At 60.7% G+C, this 20077-nt stretch overlaps 5 protein-coding genes across 11 annotated transcripts in view; 2 read left to right on the forward strand and 3 right to left on the reverse strand.

Annotated features, from left to right (window-relative positions):
- The window catches only part of NSD1 (nuclear receptor binding SET domain protein 1), a 60837-nt gene extending 51542 nt beyond the window's left edge, over positions 1-9295 (forward strand). For 2 of the 4 annotated variants that reach the window (XM_039701296.1, XM_039701299.1), the window contains one exon: positions 558-9295. In XM_039701296.1, coding sequence (XP_039557230.1) covers positions 558-2911 — 2354 coding nt within the window. In that variant the 3' untranslated portion in view covers positions 2912-9295. The remainder of the gene's footprint in view (positions 1-557) is intronic. The other 2 variants (XM_039701297.1, XM_039701298.1) reach the window with 2 other exon arrangements.
- Positions 9296-9374: 79 nt separating this feature from the next.
- On the reverse strand, positions 9375-11857 carry RAB24 (RAB24, member RAS oncogene family). 2 transcript variants are annotated; one of them, XM_039701300.1, is made up of 8 exons: positions 11681-11857; positions 11340-11408; positions 11171-11249; positions 10964-11031; positions 10770-10869; positions 10390-10440; positions 10229-10291; positions 9375-9849 (listed from the first exon to the last, which is right to left on the reverse strand). In XM_039701300.1, the coding sequence occupies exons 1-8, from the start codon at positions 11795-11797 to the stop codon at positions 9713-9715; spliced, it is 684 nt and encodes a 227-aa protein (XP_039557234.1). In that variant the 5' UTR covers positions 11798-11857; the 3' UTR covers positions 9375-9712. The 2 variants fall into 2 exon arrangements, with proteins under 2 accessions (XP_039557234.1, XP_039557235.1); XM_039701301.1 differs by having other exon boundaries at positions 9375-9777; positions 11681-11854.
- PRELID1 (PRELI domain containing 1) lies at positions 11805-13483 on the forward strand. Its single transcript, XM_039701302.1, has 5 exons — positions 11805-11960; positions 12127-12352; positions 12421-12534; positions 12738-12816; positions 13209-13483. Exons 1-5 carry the CDS (start codon positions 11869-11871, stop codon positions 13343-13345), a joined length of 648 nt encoding a protein of 215 aa, XP_039557236.1. The 5' UTR covers positions 11805-11868; the 3' UTR covers positions 13346-13483.
- MXD3 (MAX dimerization protein 3) lies at positions 12830-14968 on the reverse strand. Of its 2 annotated transcripts, none has more exons than XM_039701303.1 (5): positions 14811-14968; positions 14706-14735; positions 14493-14607; positions 14234-14399; positions 12830-13180 (listed from the first exon to the last, which is right to left on the reverse strand). In XM_039701303.1, the coding sequence occupies exons 1-5, from the start codon at positions 14966-14968 to the stop codon at positions 13059-13061; spliced, it is 591 nt and encodes a 196-aa protein (XP_039557237.1). In that variant the 3' UTR covers positions 12830-13058. The 2 variants fall into 2 exon arrangements, with proteins under 2 accessions (XP_039557237.1, XP_039557238.1); XM_039701304.1 differs by lacking the exon at positions 12830-13180 and adding an exon at positions 13576-14153.
- Positions 14969-15376: 408 nt separating this feature from the next.
- Positions 15377-19676, reverse strand: LOC120498606 (lateral signaling target protein 2 homolog). 2 transcript variants are annotated; one of them, XM_039701580.1, is made up of 12 exons: positions 18905-19676; positions 18307-18447; positions 18097-18234; positions 17802-18004; positions 17631-17720; positions 17432-17521; positions 17213-17314; positions 16690-17132; positions 16500-16613; positions 16257-16355; positions 16007-16119; positions 15377-15928 (listed from the first exon to the last, which is right to left on the reverse strand). In XM_039701580.1, exons 1-12 carry the CDS (start codon positions 19295-19297, stop codon positions 15797-15799), a joined length of 2058 nt encoding a protein of 685 aa, XP_039557514.1. In that variant the 5' UTR covers positions 19298-19676; the 3' UTR covers positions 15377-15796. The 2 variants fall into 2 exon arrangements, with proteins under 2 accessions (XP_039557514.1, XP_039557513.1); XM_039701579.1 differs by having other exon boundaries at positions 16007-16122.
- Positions 19677-20077: the final 401 nt, after the last annotated feature.

Raw genomic sequence — 20077 nt, forward strand, 5'->3', positions numbered from 1 at the left:
GAAGATGGAGCTGCTGGGGGAGCAGCTTTGCTTTATCATGGCCATACATGGCCAGAGGTTAAGGATGTGCCTTTGGGTTCAGAGACAATAGAAACTTAGCCCTTGTGATCACTGCTCTCTTACTTCTTCTTTCTAAAAAACAGGAAGGGAGGTTTCTGACCCAGAATTAAAAGATGAATCTGACATGTTAGCTTAAAAAGTCCTTTGGGTGTTGTGCCCAGATAACCACTGCTACAGGGATGTGCAAACTGGGGGTGTCTGCTCCTCTCTAGACACCTCTTTTGGTTAGTGCTGTGCAGGAGCCAGATGGGCTTTTGGTCTGAGCTGATGTGGCTTGTGTTTTTCATGATTATCATTGCCCTTGCTGCTTCTGAGGATGCAGATTGGTGTTAATTGCCTGTTGAGCTAAGGCAGAAACTGAAGAGGACATGTAGAATTGTATGTGGGTATTACAGCAGTGTTCTCCCTTTCCCCTGAACTCCCTTTGCAGCAGGTCTTTGTCTCTTGCCCTTGTCCCACTCCTAAGGTGTGTCTTTTCTCCCGTGTCCGTGCTGCAGGAAAGTGGGAGTGCCCGTGGCATCAGTGTGACGTGTGTGGTAAGGAAGCAGCTTCGTTCTGCGAGATGTGCCCCAGGTCCTTCTGCAAGCAGCACCGGGAAGGAATGCTCTTCATCTCCAAGCTGGATGGACGATTGTGCTGCACAGAGCATGATCCCTGTGGGCCTCACCCTCTAGAGCCAGGAGAAATTCGTGAGTATGCACCTCCCATAGAAGGCCTGACTAACGGTGAGGACACCCAGCCACCAGAGCAGCTGCCTGCAGAAACAGAGGCAGACACAGACCTGAGTGTTCAGCCCCTGGACAGCCTACCTCAGTCTGTGGCCCTCAGACTGCAGTCACCAGAAAAGCCCCCTGCTACCCTAGCGCTGAGGCTGCCTTCTTCAGACAAGCCCCCCACCACCCTTGCCCTGAGGTTGCAGCCATCAAACAAGCCCCCCACCACCCTGGCCCTCAGGCTACCTTCACCAGACAAACCACCTGCCACCCTGGCTCTGAGACTGCCACCGTCAAACAAACCCCCCGCCACCTTGTCACTGAGGCTGAAGCCATCCAACAAACCCTCCACCACCCTCTCGCTGCGGCTTCAGCCTTCGGACAAACCTCCCACCACCCTGTCGCTCCGCCTGCAGCCATCGGACAAGCCCCAGGCTGCCCTGTCCCTGAGGCTGCAGTCAGAGAAGCAGCCCATCATCGTAGCGCTGCGGCCTCAGCAGCCCGACAAACCTCCCAGCAACGCGGTGCTCTGGCCGCTGGACGAGTCCTCCAGCGACGCCTCGCAGCCTCAGCTGCCGAGCAAATCTCCCCCAGGATCACCTCAGTCCCCGCTGGATGAGTCACTTGTTACTGCTGCTGACCTGCAGCTCCAGCTGGCAGATGAGACTCCTGATGCCCCCGAGGTGTTGGAGTTATCGGACAAGTCCCTCATTGACAGCAGGGCGCAGCAGCCCGAGCTGCTGGATGAGTTCCCCGTGAAATGCCTGCATCCTCCACTGTCTGACAGACTCCTCGCCTCGGTGGGGATGCTGCAGTCCCAGCCAGAGGATGAGCCTCCTGAGGCCGACCAGCTCCAGCCGCTGGATGACTCCTCTGCCCAGAGTCCGCAGCCGCCGGCTGTGCAAGAGGCTTCCAGCTCTGTGGTGGCACAGGTCCCAGCGTTGGAGATGGATTCCAGTCCCGAGGTGCTGTGGTCTGTTTCCGTTGAAAAAGTCCCAGACTCCCCAGTCTCACGGGTCCTGCCCTCAGAGAAGGCTCCTGGATCAGCAGAACCACAATCCCTGCCTCTAGAAAAGGCTTCCTTCTCTGGGACAGTGCGGGTCCCAGACACAGAGAAGCCTCCCAGCTCTGGGTCACCCCATCCCCTGCCTCCAGAGAAGGCTGCTGATTCGGGTATGCCTCAGCTCCTGCCCACAGAGAAGGCTCCCAGCTCAGGGTTGCCATGGTCCCTGTCTCCGGAGAAGGCCCCTGGCTCCCGGTCACCACAGGTCCTGCCCACAGAGAAGGGTCTCAGCTCGGGGGCCCTTCGGATCCCGCTCACACAGAAGTCTCTCTCCCCCGGGGTGCTGCGACCCCTTCCTGCAGAGAAGGCTGCTGACTCCGGGGCCCTGCGGGTTTTTCCTTTGGAAAAGGCTCTCAGCTCTGGGGTGTCTCGGCCCCAGCTCTTGGAGAGGCCTCTCACTCTTACAGCCCCTGTATCCTGGCCTCAGGCATCGGATAAGCTGGCTCCTGCTGTGGCTCCTCGGCCTCAAGCCTTGGACAAGCCTCTAGCTGCATCAGCTCCCAGGCTGTTGCTGTCGGAGAAGGCGCTGCGTCCCGTCGACCAGAACGCTCAGCTCAAGGAGAGAGGAGCCCCAGCCATGGAGCTGAGTCCCCAGCAGAAAGAGAGGACCATGTTAGCTGGGGAGCAAATCTCTTGGTCTGCTGGGAAGGTGGTGACACAGGTTGGACAAGTACCTTGGCCTACAGAGAAACTACAGACGCACGAGCAAAGCCACTGGTCCAGCACGAAAACCCTGACGCCTGCGGAGCAGCCTTCCCGGACAGCAGAGAAACTACCAGAGCCAACCCTTCAGCCCAGCTGGGAAGTGGCCTCAGCCCCCTCGGAGCAGACCCCCTGGACATCAGAGAGATTGTGTGCATTCGAGCAGACCCCTCGGCCAGCCAGGGAAGCGCCGGTGCCCCCAGAGCAGATGGAGTGGCTTGTCACGAACGTTCAGACAATTGATCAGATTACTTGGCTGAGTGGAAAAGCACAGACTCCTCGGGGGCAGGACCCTTTGCCTGAACAAAACACAGCGCTAGCCCGTAACCAGGATTCTGTCTGTCGTGAGTTGGCTGACTCAGAGCCAAAGTGAGGTTGGTGAATATGGGAGGCAGGTTTCAGTCGTTTAATGTTTAGGGAGGGGGAATCTTTGTTTTGTTTTTTTTATTCACTTCCCTGAGCCCAGCCCCTAACCCATGCACATCCCATCCATATTCTCTTGTGATGTGAGCAAGGACATTCTCTTATAAATCTGAGTCTGGCCCAGCCAAAGGGAGAGAGCATCCGTGACCTTTTCCTCTTCCTTTTACAAATGGTAAAGCTGAAATAAAGAGTCCACTCTGGATAAAAATCTCCAATTCCATTGAAATGGTCACATTACTGATCCAGCGTGTTCAAGCTCCAGGTTTGATTTGTAGGTGGGTTCCTAGGCACAGCCAGGGCCTTGCTCTTGTTACTGCATTTAAAGAAAATGGATCAGTCAGGCCACCCTGGCACTGGAGATGTTTCAGGGATCACGTGGTGAGCAGTCAGGTGTATGTCCTTGCAGACTCCAGAAGCAGGGAAGGGATTTTATGTCACCTGCCCAGGTCTCTGTCCCTGCAGGGCGTTGCTTTACGAGGTTTGTCCATGTGTTTACTGGGACATGCTGTGTGTGTGGTTTGCTCAAGGACAGGGATCGTCTGCAGTGAGATGGGAGAGGAGCTCCTGCACTCGCTCTGTGCAGTTTTCTTCAGCAATAGGCAGTATCCATTCAGGCTCCTTTTTTACAGAGCTGTGACTGGCCAGGCCCAAGAAGCAGGAAATCTGGAGGAAGTCGGGGAAAAGAGAGATCTTGGAAGAAGTCATCTGGGAGTTTTTCCATTCTTGTGTCTTAATCCTTTAGCACAGGACGCGCGGAGTGTTTTCCTGCACTTGACAACGTAGTGACCCATAAGGAGCAATAGCAGAGCAGAGTGGGTTCCTGGAGGTGCTGAGCACTGCCCTGCCAGGGGGACAGTGCTCCCTTTCAAATTTCCATCCAGTCTTTTCTAGACCTCTGTTGTCAGCGTGAGCCAGCGGACTGACAGTCCCTTCTCCCTTTGCCTCAGATGTGTTCAGAACGCGTTCCCATCACACCTGGTGTTGCCAGCAGCAAGCCAAGCCTGTCCTGCTCACTGCTCAGAGGCAAGGGTGCCGTAGCTGGATCGGGACCCATCTCAACACCTTCCCCTTGTGTAGCTTCTGGCTTAACCCTTCTACAACCAAAGGAGACTTGAATTAACTGGACTGTGTTGGTGTGCATGTGTGTGTGCGCGTGTGCGTCCATCCAACTGAATTGTAGTTCTCACACTGGAACACGGTGGGCTCCAGTAGCTGCCTGGCTTTCTTTTCTTCTCTTCTCCCTTTTACAGTGAAGGCGATGTTTAGTACCTGGTGGTCATCGGGCTGGTGTCCAGACTAGGCCTGCTGCAAGCCGTTCACTCGAGCGTTGAGGCAGAAGTTGGTTTGGCTGTGGTGCTCGTGGGGCAGGCAGTAGAGTCCAGGGACCTGCAGCATCTTGTGACCACCGGCACCCTCGCAGACAGGAGGAGGACAGACCTCCTTTGGTGGCGCTGCCTGGCCTGGATAGGGTTGGTGTCCTGCCGAGGAAACGCTGCTGACCAGCTTTTTTCCCACTCTCACAACACATTACCTCTGTAATTAGCTGAGCTCCACCAGTCTGGGGCCACAGCCTCGGATCTCCGTGCCGCTGCCAGACCCTTGCGCAGCTCCAGTGTGTGTATCCTTCTCCTTCTCCTTCCAGGCAGATCCACAGGCCCCTCCCCAGGAAGGGAGAGTTCAGCCCCATGCTGACCTCCTTCCTCCAACATGGGAGCAGGTCCTTGTTCCCACCTGGCTTGCAAGTGCCTGCTGCTCCCAGAGCAGACGGTCTTGAGCTTTGCAGTTTTCTATGAAGGGAGGCAGACACCTGTACCAAGACAAATCCTGATTCTCCTTTCCTGATGTGTGCACCCTGAGACAACGTCCTGCTGTAGAGGCCGGGTGTGCTGGGCACAAGGGGACATCACCAGTGCTATCCCTCCTCTAGTCCGAATCATTTCAGATCCTTTGTAGAATAGCTCACAACTTGCAAAAGCTTTATGGCTTATGGAAACTTTCTTGTTTAATGTTTGTTTTTTTTTCCGGGAAGACTGGCAGGTCAGTTCCTGCTTGCTGCTGAAACTAGGGAAATGCAAGCAGCTTGCATTTCTGCGTGACTCCTCCACAAAGGGAATCAGGACAACTCAGATCCATTGAGAGAGAAGATTACCTTAAGGGCATTCATTAAGGTTTTTTAAACAAAAATTTAAAAAAAAAATTATGGCGTTCAGTATATTAAGTATTTATCATGTGTGAGAAGGAAAATAAATCTTGAATTTACATTTATAAGCCTTCCCATGAGCTGGACTTAGTCATGTAGATTGTGTAAGTAGGGTTTCCTCAGTGCCAGCACCCAGCTAGCTCCCACTGTAACCAGAGAGGTCTCTGCACTGCTCTGTCCACCTCTGCTTCGCATTGTCACGTGTTAACTAGTTACTTGTTTCATGAAAAAATAAACTGTGAATATTTTTGGTGCAGGCTTTTTTAAATCTGTAAAATGGAGAAGTTCTCAGTGAATTCTCACAAGAGCAGGTTTGAAAAAAATCACTTCTATAAATCGTGGGCTCACGTGGCAGGATGAGGCTCATGGCAGCAGCCGTCTTTCATGCCAGCAGGTGCTTACCCAAAAGCTTGTTTGGAACAGTGAATGTGGATTAAACCATTGCATGGCATTTTCCACAGCCTACTTTGCTGCAGCTGCTGTACCCTGTCTCTCTTGTCTCCCTTTTCCACAAGGGTCCAGGTTTCTGGCTTCCTGTAGCTCTGTTGAGAAGTTGAGCTCAGCTTAGCTAGGAGGCTGCTTGGCTGGTGTTGAGGAACATCACTGAAGGAGGAAGGCAGGAAGCTGCTCTCCCCTCTTTGCTCTCGCTGGAGCCTTGGCTGTGCTCTGTCAGATCAAGAGGGCTTTTCAGAGGGAGTAGAGGTGCTTTTGGGAGTCTCTGGGCTTTTCTGTGTCACCTAGACAAGGTCTGACCAACTGTAGAGACCAGCAGCCCTGCCCTTGTCCAGCCTGCCATCATCAGGGAGCATGAACATCTTCGGGCAGCAGAACCTTGTGAAGGAAATGTGGGAATTTCTGTACTCAAGGTGACTCACTGTGGTGGCAGCTGGCCGCGCTGCCTTGGAGGAGGAGAGGAACATGTCTGCCTTGAAGCATTTGGGTTTGTTTGTTGCCATTTGTTGCTGCCTTCAGAATTCAGCCAGTTTGAATCACGAGGGATTTTAAAAGTAGAGGGTAGAGACAAAGTAACTCATGGCCCTGGCAGGCTCTGTGGGAGACACTGCTGCAGCCTCGTGGTGGGCTCAGACCTGTGCCACAGCTCCATGCCAAGGCTGTGGTGCTCTTGCTGTGTTGGAGGGATCCAGTCACCCGGTCACTTAGTCCTGGGTCAGCCCTAATTGCACCCAAGGTGGTGAGGGGTGACGCCTGTGTTGATTCACTGGTGTGTGGAGCACTGTAGAAGCAGAATCAAGGGTGTCATTATCTCTGTCCCTTCCCTGGTGTCCCACGACAGCTCACAGGAATTTTCCAGACTCATTCCTGGTAGGAGTGGCTCCCTCTTGCCATTTCTGAAGGGGATGCAGGCTCTGCTCCTGTGTGAACACTTTGCTGCTCAGCATCCCTGCTGCCAGGATAACTGCTGTCCCTGCTCAGAGCAGTGGGCTGGGGCCAGCAGTGGCCCGTGGCCTCCACCCCACCAGAGGACACTCTAGTGGGCAGGAGAGTCCCAGGTGCCCTTTGGTGACAGAGGAGCTCTGATGAGGGGTAACAGCACGGTCAGGGGATGAGGGTCGCAGAGGAGGAGCCACCACAGGCCGTGTGGGATGTGTGGGCAGGAGGGGAGCAGGCACAGGCCACTGTTCTGCGTGGCCTGTCCCATTTTCCCCAGTGCCCACTGTCAGCCAGGGCTCTGGTGAATCTATCAGGAGAGTTATCACTGTAAGGAATGATCAACTCACCTACTGCACGTGTCCAAATTAGCTCATGGCAACTTGCTTTATTGCTATTCTCCAGTTAAACTTTTCCTATTTAACAAAAGAAAAGCTCCACAGGAACCAGTCACTTCAATACACAAAGCATCTGGGTGGTACTGTGGGAGCACGTGTTAATTCAGGGTTAAACCCCTGCAGGCAGAGGCTCTGAAGGTGTGGCTGGTGTTAAAGTTCGGGAGATAAGAGAGATGATTGAATGTAAAGGACATTAAAGAGCTAAGGTGAGACAGTGCATTTGCTAGAAAAGCTTCAGCTTAGTTTCACAGGAAAAAAAAACGGAAGAGAAAGAAAAAGCAGCCCTAACTTGATGCTCTTGGCAGTGTGTTAGCCCTGAGCATGCTCTGGGTGTGCCCAGCTCGGATCTGGACACCACAGCCATCGTTGTGACAGGGCAGGGGGAGTTTGAGAAACCTCAGACCTTCAACACCTTCTGTTTATTTTTAATTTCAGCCTTAACTTCTGATTTTGCTTGATGTTTGGAGTATCCATAATTGTAACCTGCTTGTAATGTGCTTTGCCCTAAATTACTGATGAGGCTTTTGGCCTTTGCTAGCCAGTGAGTGTTAAAGCAAAGTGGCAAATCGTGCAGCTACTCTGAAAGTATGGGGGGATGCTGTGTTTGATCTCCCAGGCTTTGCCCTCGCTAATTACCCACCCTCCTGTGATAGTGATAACGCTGGTGGCAGCATTTGCAGCCAAGGCTGCTCCTCCTGCAGCAGCACAGCTGATGGGTGCTTGGGGCTCCCAGGGCCTGGGACATGGGACACTGGAGCTTGGGGGCTGCTCTGCCACGTGCCTGGCTTCAGCAGGAGTCTCACCTGAGGGGTGGCAGTGCCCTTGCTTAGCAGGAGAGGGGAGGATGCAAGATTCCTGCTCCGGGTCCTACAAAAGTGATGTAAGCAAAGTTTGGTGCCGGGGGAACAGGACAGACTGTGTGAGCTCGGGCTGGAGGAGCAGCAGTGATGGACAGTCCCTACAGCACTGAATCTACCTCCTAGGGAAATCTGAGAAATGGCTGTTGCTATGGCCTATTTCAAGGTAAAGTTTTAATCATGTTTGCCCTTGGCAGAGCCCTTGGGCTATTGTGGTGCTATTGTAAACCCGTTGGCAGCTTAGCACAGTAGGGCTGGACTCACGGCTCCTGGCCCACGGGCTGGGGCTTCTTGGCCAGCTGATCCCATCCCCCTGGAGCTAGGGCCGGGCTTCAGCACGTGTGACTGAAACAGGACAAGGAGTGACTCGGTTCCTTCAGGTTATGGTGGTTTTGAGACTAAACCAGTGTGCCACTGAGCCCCGTGGGGAGCCCGTGGAGCCCCGTGAAGCAAGCAGGCATCTGCTACTGCATGTTCTTCGTGTCCGTTTGGTACTGAGCTGGTTTCAGTTTTTGTTTCTTTTTCTGATGTTTCCGAGTTGTTGACTTCAAGGAACTGGGTTTTGTGTATTTTTTTGTAGACACTGGGAACTTGTTAAAAGGAAAAGCAGCAAGCACCGGGAGGCTCAAGGTGGAGCAGGGCTGGAGCTGAGGGTGGCCCCGCTGGTGTGGGTGGGAGGTGAGATGTGTTCCAGCAGCAGGGACAGGCAGGGAGTGGCTCTCCCTGCGAGGGGCCCTGGAAGCCTTTCAGCAGTGGCACTCCCAGCCTGTGTATCCGTGGTGCTGAGCTCACTGTCCCACCAGCCTGCCCACCCCCAAGACACTGACCATGCTGGGCACCGTGCCTCGCTGTTAATGTCCCCTGCCACCCTCCAGCACTGTGTGCTCCCAGCTGGCCGAGGGCCCTGGGGAGGGTGGCTGCCACTGCCCCTTCCTCACTGCCCGGGGACGTGGGGACTCACGGCAGCAGCATAACTTGTGCTGGAGCCATCAGTGAGAGGTTTGCTCGTGGGAAGAACCTCGGTGTGAGCAGCCCCACGCTGCCTTTGTCCCCTCTGAGGTCTGCTGCCCATGGGGTGGTGGTGAATGGGGGTCCCCCACAGGGTCCTGTTTTGTGGGCTCAGGCAGAGGGAAACACATCAGGAGTCAAGGATCCCAGCCAAGGCAGAGGCCAGCGCCAGAGCACTGCAGGGGGGACAAAGGGGTGCTCAACCCTGGCCAGGAGTCGTCTGTCAGTTGTAAGAAGGAATGCCAGAGCAGGTGAGAGTAAACTACATATTTCCAGCATGTATATTATTTTTAGAAGAGGGAGAGGGGAGAGTCTTGGACCATTGATTACTTTCATTTTGCTCCCCTTAGACTGTTGGCTGTGTATGTGAAACTTATCATGAAAAGAGGGTTGCCCTGCCCAGGTGCTCCCAGAACATGTACTGTAATTCTTTGTATATAGAAGAAAAATTACTGTAAAGTAAAGTTTAACTTTACTCTCGATGTCCTCTTGTGGTTTGTCTTGCTGAGTGGGGGGAGGCAGGGAAGGGAGAGCCCTGACGGCCTCGCGCAGGGGTACGGCTCAGACCACAACGCGTTTTATTTACATTGTACACCTCGAGAGAAGACGCTTAAATAAATCCGCAAAGAATCGAGCATCTCTGAGAGAATAAGTTACTGGCCACCGCTGGGCCACCACAGCTCCCACAAACACCACAGGTGGCAGGGAGGGGGTCCCAGAGTGACAGTCCATGATTCCTGGCGCTGCACGGCAGCCCTGTGCCGCTCTGTGCCAGGAGAGCAGTCCGTAGGCTGTGCTGCACAGGCCCCAACAGCTAAAACACAGCAGGTAAAAAACCGGCAGTCCGGTGAGCGCCAGCTGCCCGTCCAGCAGCAGCAATTCCCTTTTGGCACAGGGGCTCAGTGGTGGCAGCAGCTGTAGAAGTAGGGACTGTTCCTCTGGCCCAGGTTGACACCCTTGTCCTCTGGAAGAGAGCAGGAGCGGCAGGCTGCTGGCACGTCCACGCCACCAAAGCTGCTGGTCCCAGGTGTGGGCCCTGGCAGGTACCAGGGGAGGGTTTGGTGCCCCGTGGAGAAGTGGCGAGGTGCAGGCTCATGGCACAGCTCACACAGCACGGCCCAGCCCGGGCAGGAGGCACAGCCAGGCTGAGCATGCCTGGGCAGGGCTGCTGCACAGCTGAGCCAGTCGTGCAGCCCAGCAAGACTCCTGGCTGCCAGAGGCCACCAAGAGCCAGCTGGGTGGATGTGCTGAGCCTGGCTGAGGGTGCTGTGATGGAACTCAGACTCTGTGAGACAACCCCTGGCACGGAGCCACAGCAGCCCCAAGGGAAGCACTGCCAGACCCCCAGAGCTCATGCTCTGCACCCAGAGGCACAGAGAGGGGTGCCTGGGGAGGGACAGGTCCTGCCTACTCACCTGTCATCACCTGGAAGGCGGAGAAGTTGACATAGTCCTCAGCCACCTTTTGGAACAGCTCATCTGGGGCAGAGGAGGCATGGCAGGAGTGGGTGCCCCCCTGCCAGGCAGAGCCCCCAGCCCTGCTCAGCCAGGACACGCCCCAGCAAGCAGCTACTCACCCACGCTCTGCCCCGTTTTACTGGAGGTCTCAAAGAGGTCTGCTTTGATCTCTGAAATGAGGGCCCAGGTTGGCACTTGCTGCAGGTTCAGCAGATACAGCTCCATGGGCATGTCTGCCCCCAGAGTCACCCCTGGGGCACAGCTGCTGACAGCGGGCTGGCAGGGGCACAGGGCAGGGCTCCCGGCCCCTTGGCCCAGCTGGCCACGTGCCTGCCCCTGTCAGGACACGCCGTGCCCAGGGAGGTCCCTGGCAGAGCCTCCCCATGCAGGGAGCCCTGGCAAGGGCAGAGCTCCTGCTGTGGGCACGGCAGCTCAGCCCTCCCTCAGTGCCCACCCGCTCAGCGCTCCCCTGCCCCGGCAGGGCCAGCACCGGCCGTACCGTCAGCATAGTCCTGCACGTCGTGGAAGTCAACGCCCCTCTTCCTCCTGTCCTCTTCCAGCAGGTCGCTCTTGGTGCCACACAGGTAGATCCGGCAGCCCTGCGGCAGGGAAAGGGTTGGCAGGGTGTGCCCCCGTCCCCACCACCAGCCCCCTTGTCCCCTGGGGAGGCTTCAGAGCCCCCAGACCCCGCACCTCCTCACAGTTCTGCAGCTCGTTCACCCAGAACTTGGCTCGCTGGAAACTGCCGCTGTCGGTGAGATCTGGGGAGAGCAACCGGGGTCTGCTGGCACTGCTCCTCAGTGCCCGACCCATGGTGTCACCCACCGGTGTCACCACCCCCCCGGCGCGGGCCCTCTGCAGCCACCGGCTCCCTCCCGTTCCCGTTCTGCGTGCCCTTACCGTAGCAGACCACGGCAGCCCGGGCTCCCCGGTAGTAGATGCGGCTCATGGCCTCGTAGCGCTCCGAGCCCGCCGTGTCCTGGGGGCGACAGGCGGGTCACAGCGCTCGGGGGCTGCCCGGGCTCCCTCACCGGGGGTGGCCAGGGCGCAGCCCCGGCCGCGCACTCACCCAGATGCCCAGGGTCACCGTCTGCTCGCCCACCGTCATCACCTTGGCCACAAAGGCGGCTCCGATCGTCTGCAAGCGAAGGGAGAGCGGTGGGAACCGGCCCGGGGATGCGGGGGCATCCAGCCTGGGGAGGCGGCGGAAACCGGCGCAGGGACACGGCGGAATTCACCGCGGGGCGAGCGGAAAGAGGGCGAGGAAACGACGGGACCGACCGCGGGGCGGGAGGGACGCGGGGGGACAACGCGGGGGGCAGCACCCGGGGCCACGGCGCGGAATCGGGGCAGGAGGCGGGAGCAGGGGCTCACCCCGGGGAGGCGCGGGGGTGCCGGTGTGTCACTCACGTTCTGGTAGGGCCCGGCGCGGAAGCGGCCGTGGGCGCAGCGCTCCACGAGGCTGCTCTTGCCCACGCCCTCCTGCCCCAGCAGCACCACCTTGGCGTCCACCCGCCGCCCGCTCATCCTCGCGCCGCCGCCGCCGCGGGGCGGGGCCGCACCGGCCGGGGCGGGGCCGGAACCTGAGCGGCGGCCCCATGGGGAAGTACTGCGCCAGCCTGGGCGTCCTCAAGGGGCCCTGGGACCAGGTGTTCGCCGCCTTCTGGCAGCGCTACCCCAACCCCTACAGGTGCGCCCGCTCCCCGCGGGGCTCGGTGCCGCGCCGTGCCCGGGGCTCCCCGGCGGGGATGGCTGTCCCGGTTCCTCCCTGCTTTAATCGCTCGGTTCCTGACGATGGCCAGCCCCGCGGGAGAGCTGGCGAGGAGCACGGCGTGATGATTTCCTCCCCGTTTTAGCAAACATGTCCTGACCGAAGACATCGTGCACCGGGAGGTGACGCCGGACCACAAGCTGCTCTCTCGGCGGCTCCTGACCAAGACCAACCGCATGCCGCGCTGGGCAGAGCGCTTCTTCCCAGCCAACGTCGCCCACTCCGTCTACATCCTGGAGGACTCTATCGTGGACCCCAAGAACCGAACCATGACCACGTTCACCTGGAACATCAACCACGCTCGCCTCATGGTAGGTGCTGGGCCGGGCGGGGGCTGCAGGGACCCCGCGGTGCCCACGGCCGGGCTGTGCCTCTGCAGGTGGTGGAGGAGCGCTGCGAGTACCGGGTGAACCCCGAGAACAGCAACTGGACCGAGGTCAAGCGGGAAGCCTGGGTATCCTCCAGCCTGTTCGGCGTCTCGCGGGCCATCCAGGTGAGCTCCAGCAGTGAAGCTGCTGCTCCCACTGCTCTGCCCTTGCCTCGTGCTGGTTTTACACCCTTTCCCATTGTTCCCCCCCATCCTCAGCACCCAGAACCATCACTGTGAAGGTCACTGTGATTTTTAAAGCCTAGGACAAAGCCCCAGGGGCTGTGTGTGTGACAGGGCTCACGCCTGCACTGACTTTTCTCTTGCAGGAGTTTGGTCTGGCCAGGTTCAAAAGCAACGTGACCAAGAGCACTAAGGGATTTGAATATGTGCTAGCAAAAATGCAAGGTGGGCACCAAGGGCAGGCTGGGGCTGACTGGGATGGGTCTCTTGGAGTTAGAGGTGGCACTGGGAACACTCCAGTCCCTGGGCAGGTTGTTGCTTGAACTAATCTGACTGTGAAACCCTCACCCCTTGCCTTTGCCCTGTGTCTTGGCACAGCCTGCTCTTCCTGCGTGGATCAGGCCAGCAGTGATTGCAGGGCTGGGCAAGGGTGGAGAGCAGGCAGGAGGGGTGGAACACGGCCTCAGTCACGTGCCTGTGGTTCCCCCGTGGGACGTGCCCTGACGTGCTGGGGTCAGGAACGCCGGGCTCGTCTTCCTCATCTTCCTCCCTGCGTGGGGAAGTGCCTGGGTGGCAGGGCCGGTCCAGCCTGTGGGTTAACAGCTTCCATGTTGTAGGAGAAGCTCCATCCAAAACACTGGTGGAGACAGCCAAGGAAGCGACCGAGAAAGCCAAGGAAACAGCCCTGGCTGCCACAGAGAAAGCCAAGGACCTGGCGAGCAAGGCAGCCACCAAGAAGAAGCAGTACGTGTGAGGGGCCAGCTGCACCGGGACAGATAGGAGACTCCTTAGATTTTATATTTTTAAAGAAACTGTATAAGTCTGACAATCAGCTGCTGCTTGACCCTTTCTGAGATGTAATTATCATTAAAGAATCTACTCCCACCTCTGATTTGGCTGAAGTTGGCCTGGCTGGAGCAGAGCCCAGCACTGCTCTGCACTCTGGGGGTCCAGCCCTCTGCAGGGAAGACACAGGCCAGGGTTTTACCAAGTGCCTTTACTATAAAAGTGTCGGGTCTGTACAAGGGGGCGGGGTGGCTGCAGGAGCATGAAGGCAGGTTGCTTAATGCACTCGTTTCCCCTTCCTGGCACTCCAGGGGCAGGAGAGCCTTTCTGTAGTGGTGTCTGCAGTGGGCAGCACCGCCCCATACCCACACCAGGCAGCCCCCAGACTGCCCGTGTGGCAGGGGGAGGCAGGAGAGCGTCCTCAGTGACAGCTGGGCCTTCTTCCAGCACCTCTTCAGTGCCTCGTGGTGCCCAGCAGGTGCCACAGCGCAGTGCCAGCCCCATGCACCCAGTGCCACAGCCAGTGCCACCCAGCTGTGGGGGTTAAGGCCGGATTCTTGCCCCCATCTGAGGCCCCTTAGCCTGGCAGCCGTGGCGAGGCTGGCCGGGCTGGGTTTCCAGCAGGAAGGAGGCAGGCAGGCAGTGCAGGGAGGGCGGCGGGCACCGTCAGGACGCGGGGCTGTGCGGGCTGGAGTAGCTGTGCTCCCTCCCGGTGCCAAAGCTGGGCAGCAGGTCCCCGCTGAGCACCACACCATCCACCTCTACCTCGGCATCCTCTGGGCACGGGGAAGGCCGGGTCAGGCCCTTGGCTGCTTTCTCTCCCTCCCCACCCTCCTTCTCTCTTTCCCTTTCTTACCTTCCTCGGAGGGCTCGGAGAGCTGGGATGAGTCCAGGCTGTCAGCCCGGGCCCGTTCCCCATCCGTGGGCAGGAGCAGCGATTCCAGCCGCCGCTGCAGGCTCCGCTGCCGGTCCCGCAGCCGGTCCTTGGCTCTTCGTGCCCTCAGTTCCTGCTCCTCCAGCCTCTGTGGGGCCCGGTGAGCCGTGAGTGGGGCCAGAGCTGAGCAGCCCTGTTGCCACACAGGGACCGAGCGCTGCCGGTGCCACCACCCCCTCACCTGGATGTGAAGCCGGGCACGGTGCAGGAGGCTCAGCGTGGTGGAACGGGTCGGCCCCACGCCCACCGGTACCTGCTGCTTCAGCCGCTCCAGGCAGCAGCGCAGCTGGGCTCTCCTGCGGCCGGGCAGGCGGGCAACGACACGGGGCTCAGCCACGGCCAGGCACGGGCCCTACCCGCGCTGCCCCGCCGCTCTCCCCGCACACCCCCGTACCTGTGCTTCTCCAGCGCGTTGTGCACCGACCTGCGGAAGAGACCCGGGCGGTCAGCCCCGCCGCCGCCGTCCACCCGCGCACCCACCCACTCGCGCACCGCTCACCTGACGCTGCCCACGGCGCGGCGCGGCGGCGCGGGGCAGAGAGCGGCGTAGCCGTGCTCGGGGCCGGGCGGGGGCGGGTGCGGGTGCCGGGGCTGGCGGTGCTCCAGGAACTCGGCCGCCTGCAGCAGCACCTGGATGCTGCTGCCCGCGGGCTCCATGGCGGGAGGCGGCCGCGAGCCGCGCGCTCATTGGCCGCGGGGCGCCCCGCGCCGCTGACGTCACCGCGGCGGGCAAACAAATTCGGGCGGGAAAGCGCGTGCTTCAAATTTGAATCGGCGGGAGGGGACGGCGCGGGCCACGCCCACCCCCCGGCGTCAGACCACGCCCCTGACGGGGTTTAAGCAATTGTGGCCTCGAGGCCACGCCTCCCCCCAGAAGGCCACGCCCCCGGCCCGTGTCCGCCCGAGCGGGAGCGCGCACGCGCAGGCGCCCCCGCCCCGCCGGGCCCGCGCGTGTCCCCACAGCCGCCGCACGGCCACACGGCCCAGACTGACGCGTTTATCTCTTTATTAAAATCCACCGCGCGGAGGCGATAGGGAGGGAAGGGGAGCGCCGGGCCCCAGCTCCCGGCACGGCACGGCACGGGCGGCCCCGGGGCACCCGCTGTCATGTGAGGGATGTTTGCACCCTCTCGGGCCAGGCCCCGGGGGGAGACTCTGCCCCGGGCCCAACAGCAGCCAAAGTTCACCTGGGAAAAAAAAAACCAAAAACCACCACGAAGCACATTTCCAGCCGGGGGGCAGGCGCACGGCAGCGGCAGCAGCCTCAGCACCCACGGCGCCCCGGGAGCGGCGGTGCTGAGCCCGCCGTGGCTCCGCGGCCGCTCCGTGTGGGGCCCTGCCCCGAGCATGAGGGAGCCCAGCCCGGGCCGGGGGTCCTGCCGCCGTGCCCGCCGAGCTGAGGGGAGTCCCGGGGCCGAGCGCTGCCCGGCAGCCCCCGAGCGGCCCCGGACGCCCAGCTGTGCCTCCTGCGCTGCAGAGCGGCTCTCAGTGGCCCCGGGCACAGCGGGACCTGGGCGGCAGGTGCGTGCTGTAGCAGTGGGTGCACACTCGTACGGGTTTGCTCGGGCCGTAGAAGGGCAGCACGGCGGTGTTCGGTGAGCAGCGGGCACAGAAGATCTGCAGAGAGCACAGAGAGGGGCTGAGCAGAGCGGGTCCCTCGGGGAGCCCCACGTGCCCCTGCCAGCCCCGCTGTACCTTCCCACAGCTGCGGCAGTGGTGCCGGCGGCGCAGCAGCGTGAAGGGCGAGCGGCAGGCAGAGCACTGGCTGCACGTGCTGTCCGGCACCCACTCGGGCAGGGGGCGGGCACCTGCTGGGCAAAACACATCGGTAAAATCCCCTCAGCCTGGCATCCCTCACAGCCGGACCCCCCGAGGCAGGATGGGGCAGGATCAGCCCCAGGCTCACGCCCTGCCCCAGAGCCACGGCCCCTGGGCAGCACCTCACCTGCCCTCCGGAGCCTGGCAGCCTCTGCAGGGCTGGAGCACAGCGGGCAGTCAGCCACGCGAGGAGCGTCTGTCACACAGGAGTCACCATCTTTCTCTTCTGCGGGGACAAGGGTCGGGTCCAGCCAAGCTGGCACGACGGCCACGTTTTTCCCAAGCCTAGGGCTGTGGCCTTGTCTCACCAGGGATGGGCGATGGGCAGGGCAGAGAGGAGCAGTGCCACATGTCCCTGGGGATTACTCACTGCTGACACTCTGCTCCTCCGAGGGCTCCGCCTGCGAGCACACGATCTTGAAGACCGTTTTCAAGATGCTTCTCATGTCACTGGCAAAGTTGGTCTGCAGCTGATCAGCCACCCCTGCACCAGGAGGGTGGGGGGTCAGGGTGCTGGGGGGGTCAGGGAGCTGGGGGGTCGGCTTGGGGGGGTCACTCACCCGAGATGCAGACGAAGAGGGTGTGCAGCATGTCCTTGGTGCTGCTGTAGCGGGAGCGCAGCTCCGAGCAGCGGGCACCTGGGCTGGCATTGACCCCCAGCCCTGGGCCGCTCCCAAGGGGCTGGGGGCTGCGCAGGGGGGAGGTGACCACTGCGCCAGGGATGGCAGCAGATATCCCTGTGCCAGTGGGCAGGGATTTGCCATCTTGGCCCTGTTCCCTGCCCACTGCACTGGGGGGTCCCAGTCGTGTCTGGCAGGTGGGGAGTGGCTGGGTGGCATTAGGGACCTCCAGAACACTGAAGGGAGCAGGGGGGTCCACACTGGGCACAGCTGCCCCCCAGGCTGGGGGGGCATCCGGGCTGCAGGGATCCTCCTGTTCGGCTGTGCACAGGCTCCTCTCCAGCAGGCAGAGCTCCTCTGCTGACAGCACCCACAGCAGGTCCCTGCGGTGAGGGGTTGGCATCAGCCCCGTGTCAGGGCCCCACTGCTGCCCCACAGCCCCGCCATCGCCCCCACTGCACACCTGATCTTCTTCAGGAGGTTGTAGAAGGGGCTGAAGACCCGGGACATCTCCTCAGGGCTCCGCTCCAGGCTGAGGGGTCCCTCGGGGTAGATGAGGAGACCACTGTGAGGGAACAGAGCCCAGCTCATGTCAGGGGCTGCCTGGGACCCCAGCTCCCCATGAGGAGAAGGGGCTGGCACAGGGCAGGGAACACAGCCCTTGTCCAGGGGCTGCACCCACCTGATGATGGCCAGGCGAGGGATGGTGAACATCAGCAGTGGTTCATAGCCATCAATCATCTCCTGGGTCAGGTAGCCCAGGTGCAGGGCTCTGGGGACACACAGACACCCTTCCAGTGCATCTGAGCCTCGGGATGCTGCCCATCCTTGTGGCTGGAGTCCCTGCAGCCCCCACCTGACACACAGTGCCCCTCACTCACCTCTCCACTGTCTCACAGAAGAGCACGATGATCTCCTGCTGCCTGTAGATCTCATCAGGAGACTTCACTGCCACCAGCGAGGACACGTAGCTGGAGAGATGAGGACACTGTGAGGCCCCTACAGTCCTGGCACAGCCCGGCAGAGCCCAGCACCCTAACCCTGCCCCTTACCTCAGCTCAAACTCTGCAAACAGCCAGTCGAATTGGATGAGCACAGCCCGGACAGGCTCTGGGTAGGAGCTGGGCTGGCTCAGGCTTTGCTCCCGCAGCACTGTCCGGACCAGCTCCAGGCTGCACAGCAGGTTCCTGGCCTGGGGCCGCAGCTGTGCCCCGTCTGACTCCTCCATGTCCAGGAAGGTGCCAGCCAGGAGGCACTGCCGGGATAGGGAGTGTCAGCAGCCAGCACCCAGGGCAATGCCTCACCCAGGGTCAGCCCACCGTGGGGTGTCCGTCACCCCGGGCTCACCTCGGCAGCAAACAGCATGTGGTTCCCCAAATTGTCCACCAAGAGCTCCTCGGGGAACTTGACCAGGTAGTCGCGGCTGTGCCGCTGCGTGGGGATGCACTCCTCCATGATCCGCTCCAGGACGGCCAGCAGGTGAGCCTGGGGACGGCAGGGGTGTCACCCGCGGCCTCGGGGGCACCGAGTCGCGGCGGGAGCCGGGCTGGCCCGTACCTGGCTGAGGTGCAGCTGGTTGAGGAGCACCAGGTACTGCTGCGGATCCAGCTCGGCATCCAGCCCGTTGATCTCGGCCACCACCCGTGTCACCCTCTCGTCGGCAAAGAAGAACTGGGAGAGCAGGCGTGGGTCGGAGCGCTGCGGGAAGGGCAGAGGGGTGATGGGGGAGCACCCCGCATCTCCGTGTGCTGCTCCGGCGGGATCCCGAACCTCCCGCTCCCACAGTCGGATCCCACGGATCCACGAACACCTGTTCGGGCAGGTACGTGGGACCTCCCACGGCAGCTCTGGCTCCTCCCGGGGAGCGCCGCCCTCCCCACCCACCCGTGCCTCAGTTTCCCCGGGGGCAGAGCAGGATGAACAAGCTCAGCCGCATCCCGGCAGCTTTGGCACCGATCCGTGCGTGGCTGTAAACACCGGGAAAGTTCCTCCGGAGTCCCCCCGCTTCCTCCTCCCGCTCCACCACGAGGGACCCCGGCCGCCCCTGCTCTCCCGGGATCGCCGCAGCTCCTGGATCGCCCCGACGGGGCCGTCCGGGGGCTCCGCCGGTCCCGGGCGCGGGGAGGGCGGCCCGGTTCGACCCCCCCGGTCTCACCTTGGGTCGGCGGAGCCATCGGCGGAGGGCAGCGGGCAGCATGGCGCGTCCCGCAGCTGTGCCGCCGCCCGGCTCCCCGCGCCCGCCGCTCGCCGACGGGGCGGGCCGGCACCGGGCACCGCCCGCGGGGCGGACCGGAGCGGTGTCCGCCCAGTCCCGGCACCGGGGCGACCCGTCCGCTCCTCGACGGACCGGTTCTCTGTGATGGGAAGGGTGAGGGCGCGTCTGCCGTGGGGCGGGATGGGTTTCACCGCCAGCTTTCCTTCCCGGTCTTGGTTCCCGTCTCAAATTCCCGACTGCATCCCCGGCTATCCTCCCCCGGTTCCTCTCTCCCCGCAGCCCAATAACCCGGGGACAGGGACACCCCAGCGCTTCCCAGAGCACGCCGAGCATTCCCGGGGTGATGGGGAGCACCGGGAGCGGGGTAATGCAGTGGGAAGGGGGTAAAGTGGGACAAAGAGGAACCAAGTGGCCAAGAAGAGGTGCCGGGGGGTGCTCGGGGTGTTGGCCACAGCAAACCACCCCGGCTGTGCCAAAGGACGTGTTTGCTCCAGAGCTGGCACTGCTGGGCACAGGATGTGGGTGCCGATAATTCAGGTGGCTGAAAGCCTAATGGCGCGGATTCATGGGTAAAGAATCCGTGGAGGGTGGTTGAACAAACACGGCAGCGGCACGTCCTCGGCTTCAGAAAGTGCCTGAGTCATGACAGGGCCCAGGTGCAGGGGTGGGACTGGCCCCGGTGCTGGGGCTCCCTGTGTACCCCACAGAGCCCGGCTCTCTCTTCAGCCGTGTCCTGCTTCCCCTGGATGGGGATCCCTGCAGCCCTGCTTGTCCCACAGGTCCCCGCAGATCTGGGCACCACAATAAAAGAAGAACAAAGCTGTTAGAGAGTGTCCAAAGGAGGCTGCAAAGAATCCAGAGGGGAAGTCACATGAAAAGCTGCTGAAGTCCTTTGGTAGAGGAGACCAAGGAGAGACCTCATCATGGGCTGCAGCTTCCTCAGGAGGGGCAGCCGAGGGCAGCTCCAGTCTCTGCTCTCTGTGGGAGTAACAGGACCCGAGGGAATGGCTAGAGCTGTGTCAGGGGAGGTTTAGGTTGGATATTAGGAACAGGTTCTTTGCCCAGAGGGTGGACAGGCACTGAGGAAGCTCCCCAGGGAAGTGATCGTGACTC

Source organism: Passer montanus, unplaced genomic scaffold (assembly GCF_014805655.1).
Source record: "Passer montanus isolate IOZ18808 unplaced genomic scaffold, ASM1480565v1 scaffold15, whole genome shotgun sequence".
NCBI lineage: Eukaryota > Metazoa > Chordata > Aves > Passeriformes > Passeridae > Passer > Passer montanus.

Bases quoted from the DNA above. Each gene is read 5' to 3' on its own strand.
- RAB24 (XM_039701300.1), bottom strand. From the start codon at position 11,797: ATGAGCGGGCGGCGGGTGGACGCCAAGGTGGTGCTGCTGGGGCAGGAG. The intron at 10,441-10,769 runs GTACGGCCGGTG...CCCTCATTTCAG, and splicing joins CGTGCAGGACTATGCTGACG to AGATCAAAGCAGACCTCTTT. The intron at 10,292-10,389 runs GTGAGTAGCTGC...CCTCTGCCCCAG, and splicing joins TAAAACGGGGCAGAGCGTGG to ATGAGCTGTTCCAAAAGGTG.
- PRELID1 (XM_039701302.1), top strand. From the start codon at position 11,869: ATGGGGAAGTACTGCGCCAGCCTGGGCGTCCTCAAGGGGCCCTGGGAC. The intron at 12,353-12,420 runs GTAGGTGCTGGG...GTGCCTCTGCAG, and splicing joins TCAACCACGCTCGCCTCATG to GTGGTGGAGGAGCGCTGCGA. The intron at 12,817-13,208 runs GTGGGCACCAAG...TCCATGTTGTAG, and splicing joins TGTGCTAGCAAAAATGCAAG to GAGAAGCTCCATCCAAAACA.
- MXD3 (XM_039701303.1), bottom strand. From the start codon at position 14,968: ATGGAGCCCGCGGGCAGCAGCATCCAGGTGCTGCTGCAGGCGGCCGAG. The intron at 14,736-14,810 runs GTGAGCGGTGCG...TCTCTTCCGCAG, and splicing joins CGCGCCGTGGGCAGCGTCAG to GTCGGTGCACAACGCGCTGG. The intron at 14,608-14,705 runs GTACGGGGGTGT...GCCCGGCCGCAG, and splicing joins AACGCGCTGGAGAAGCACAG to GAGAGCCCAGCTGCGCTGCT.
- LOC120498606 (XM_039701579.1), bottom strand. From the start codon at position 19,297: ATGCTCGGCGTGCTCTGGGAAGCGCTGGGGTGTCCCTGTCCCCGGGTT. The intron at 18,448-18,904 runs GTGAGACCGGGG...CCCTTCCCGCAG, and splicing joins GATGGCTCCGCCGACCCAAG to CGCTCCGACCCACGCCTGCT. The intron at 17,133-17,212 runs GTGTGCAGTGGG...CCCTCACCGCAG, and splicing joins AACCTCCTGAAGAAGATCAG to GGACCTGCTGTGGGTGCTGT.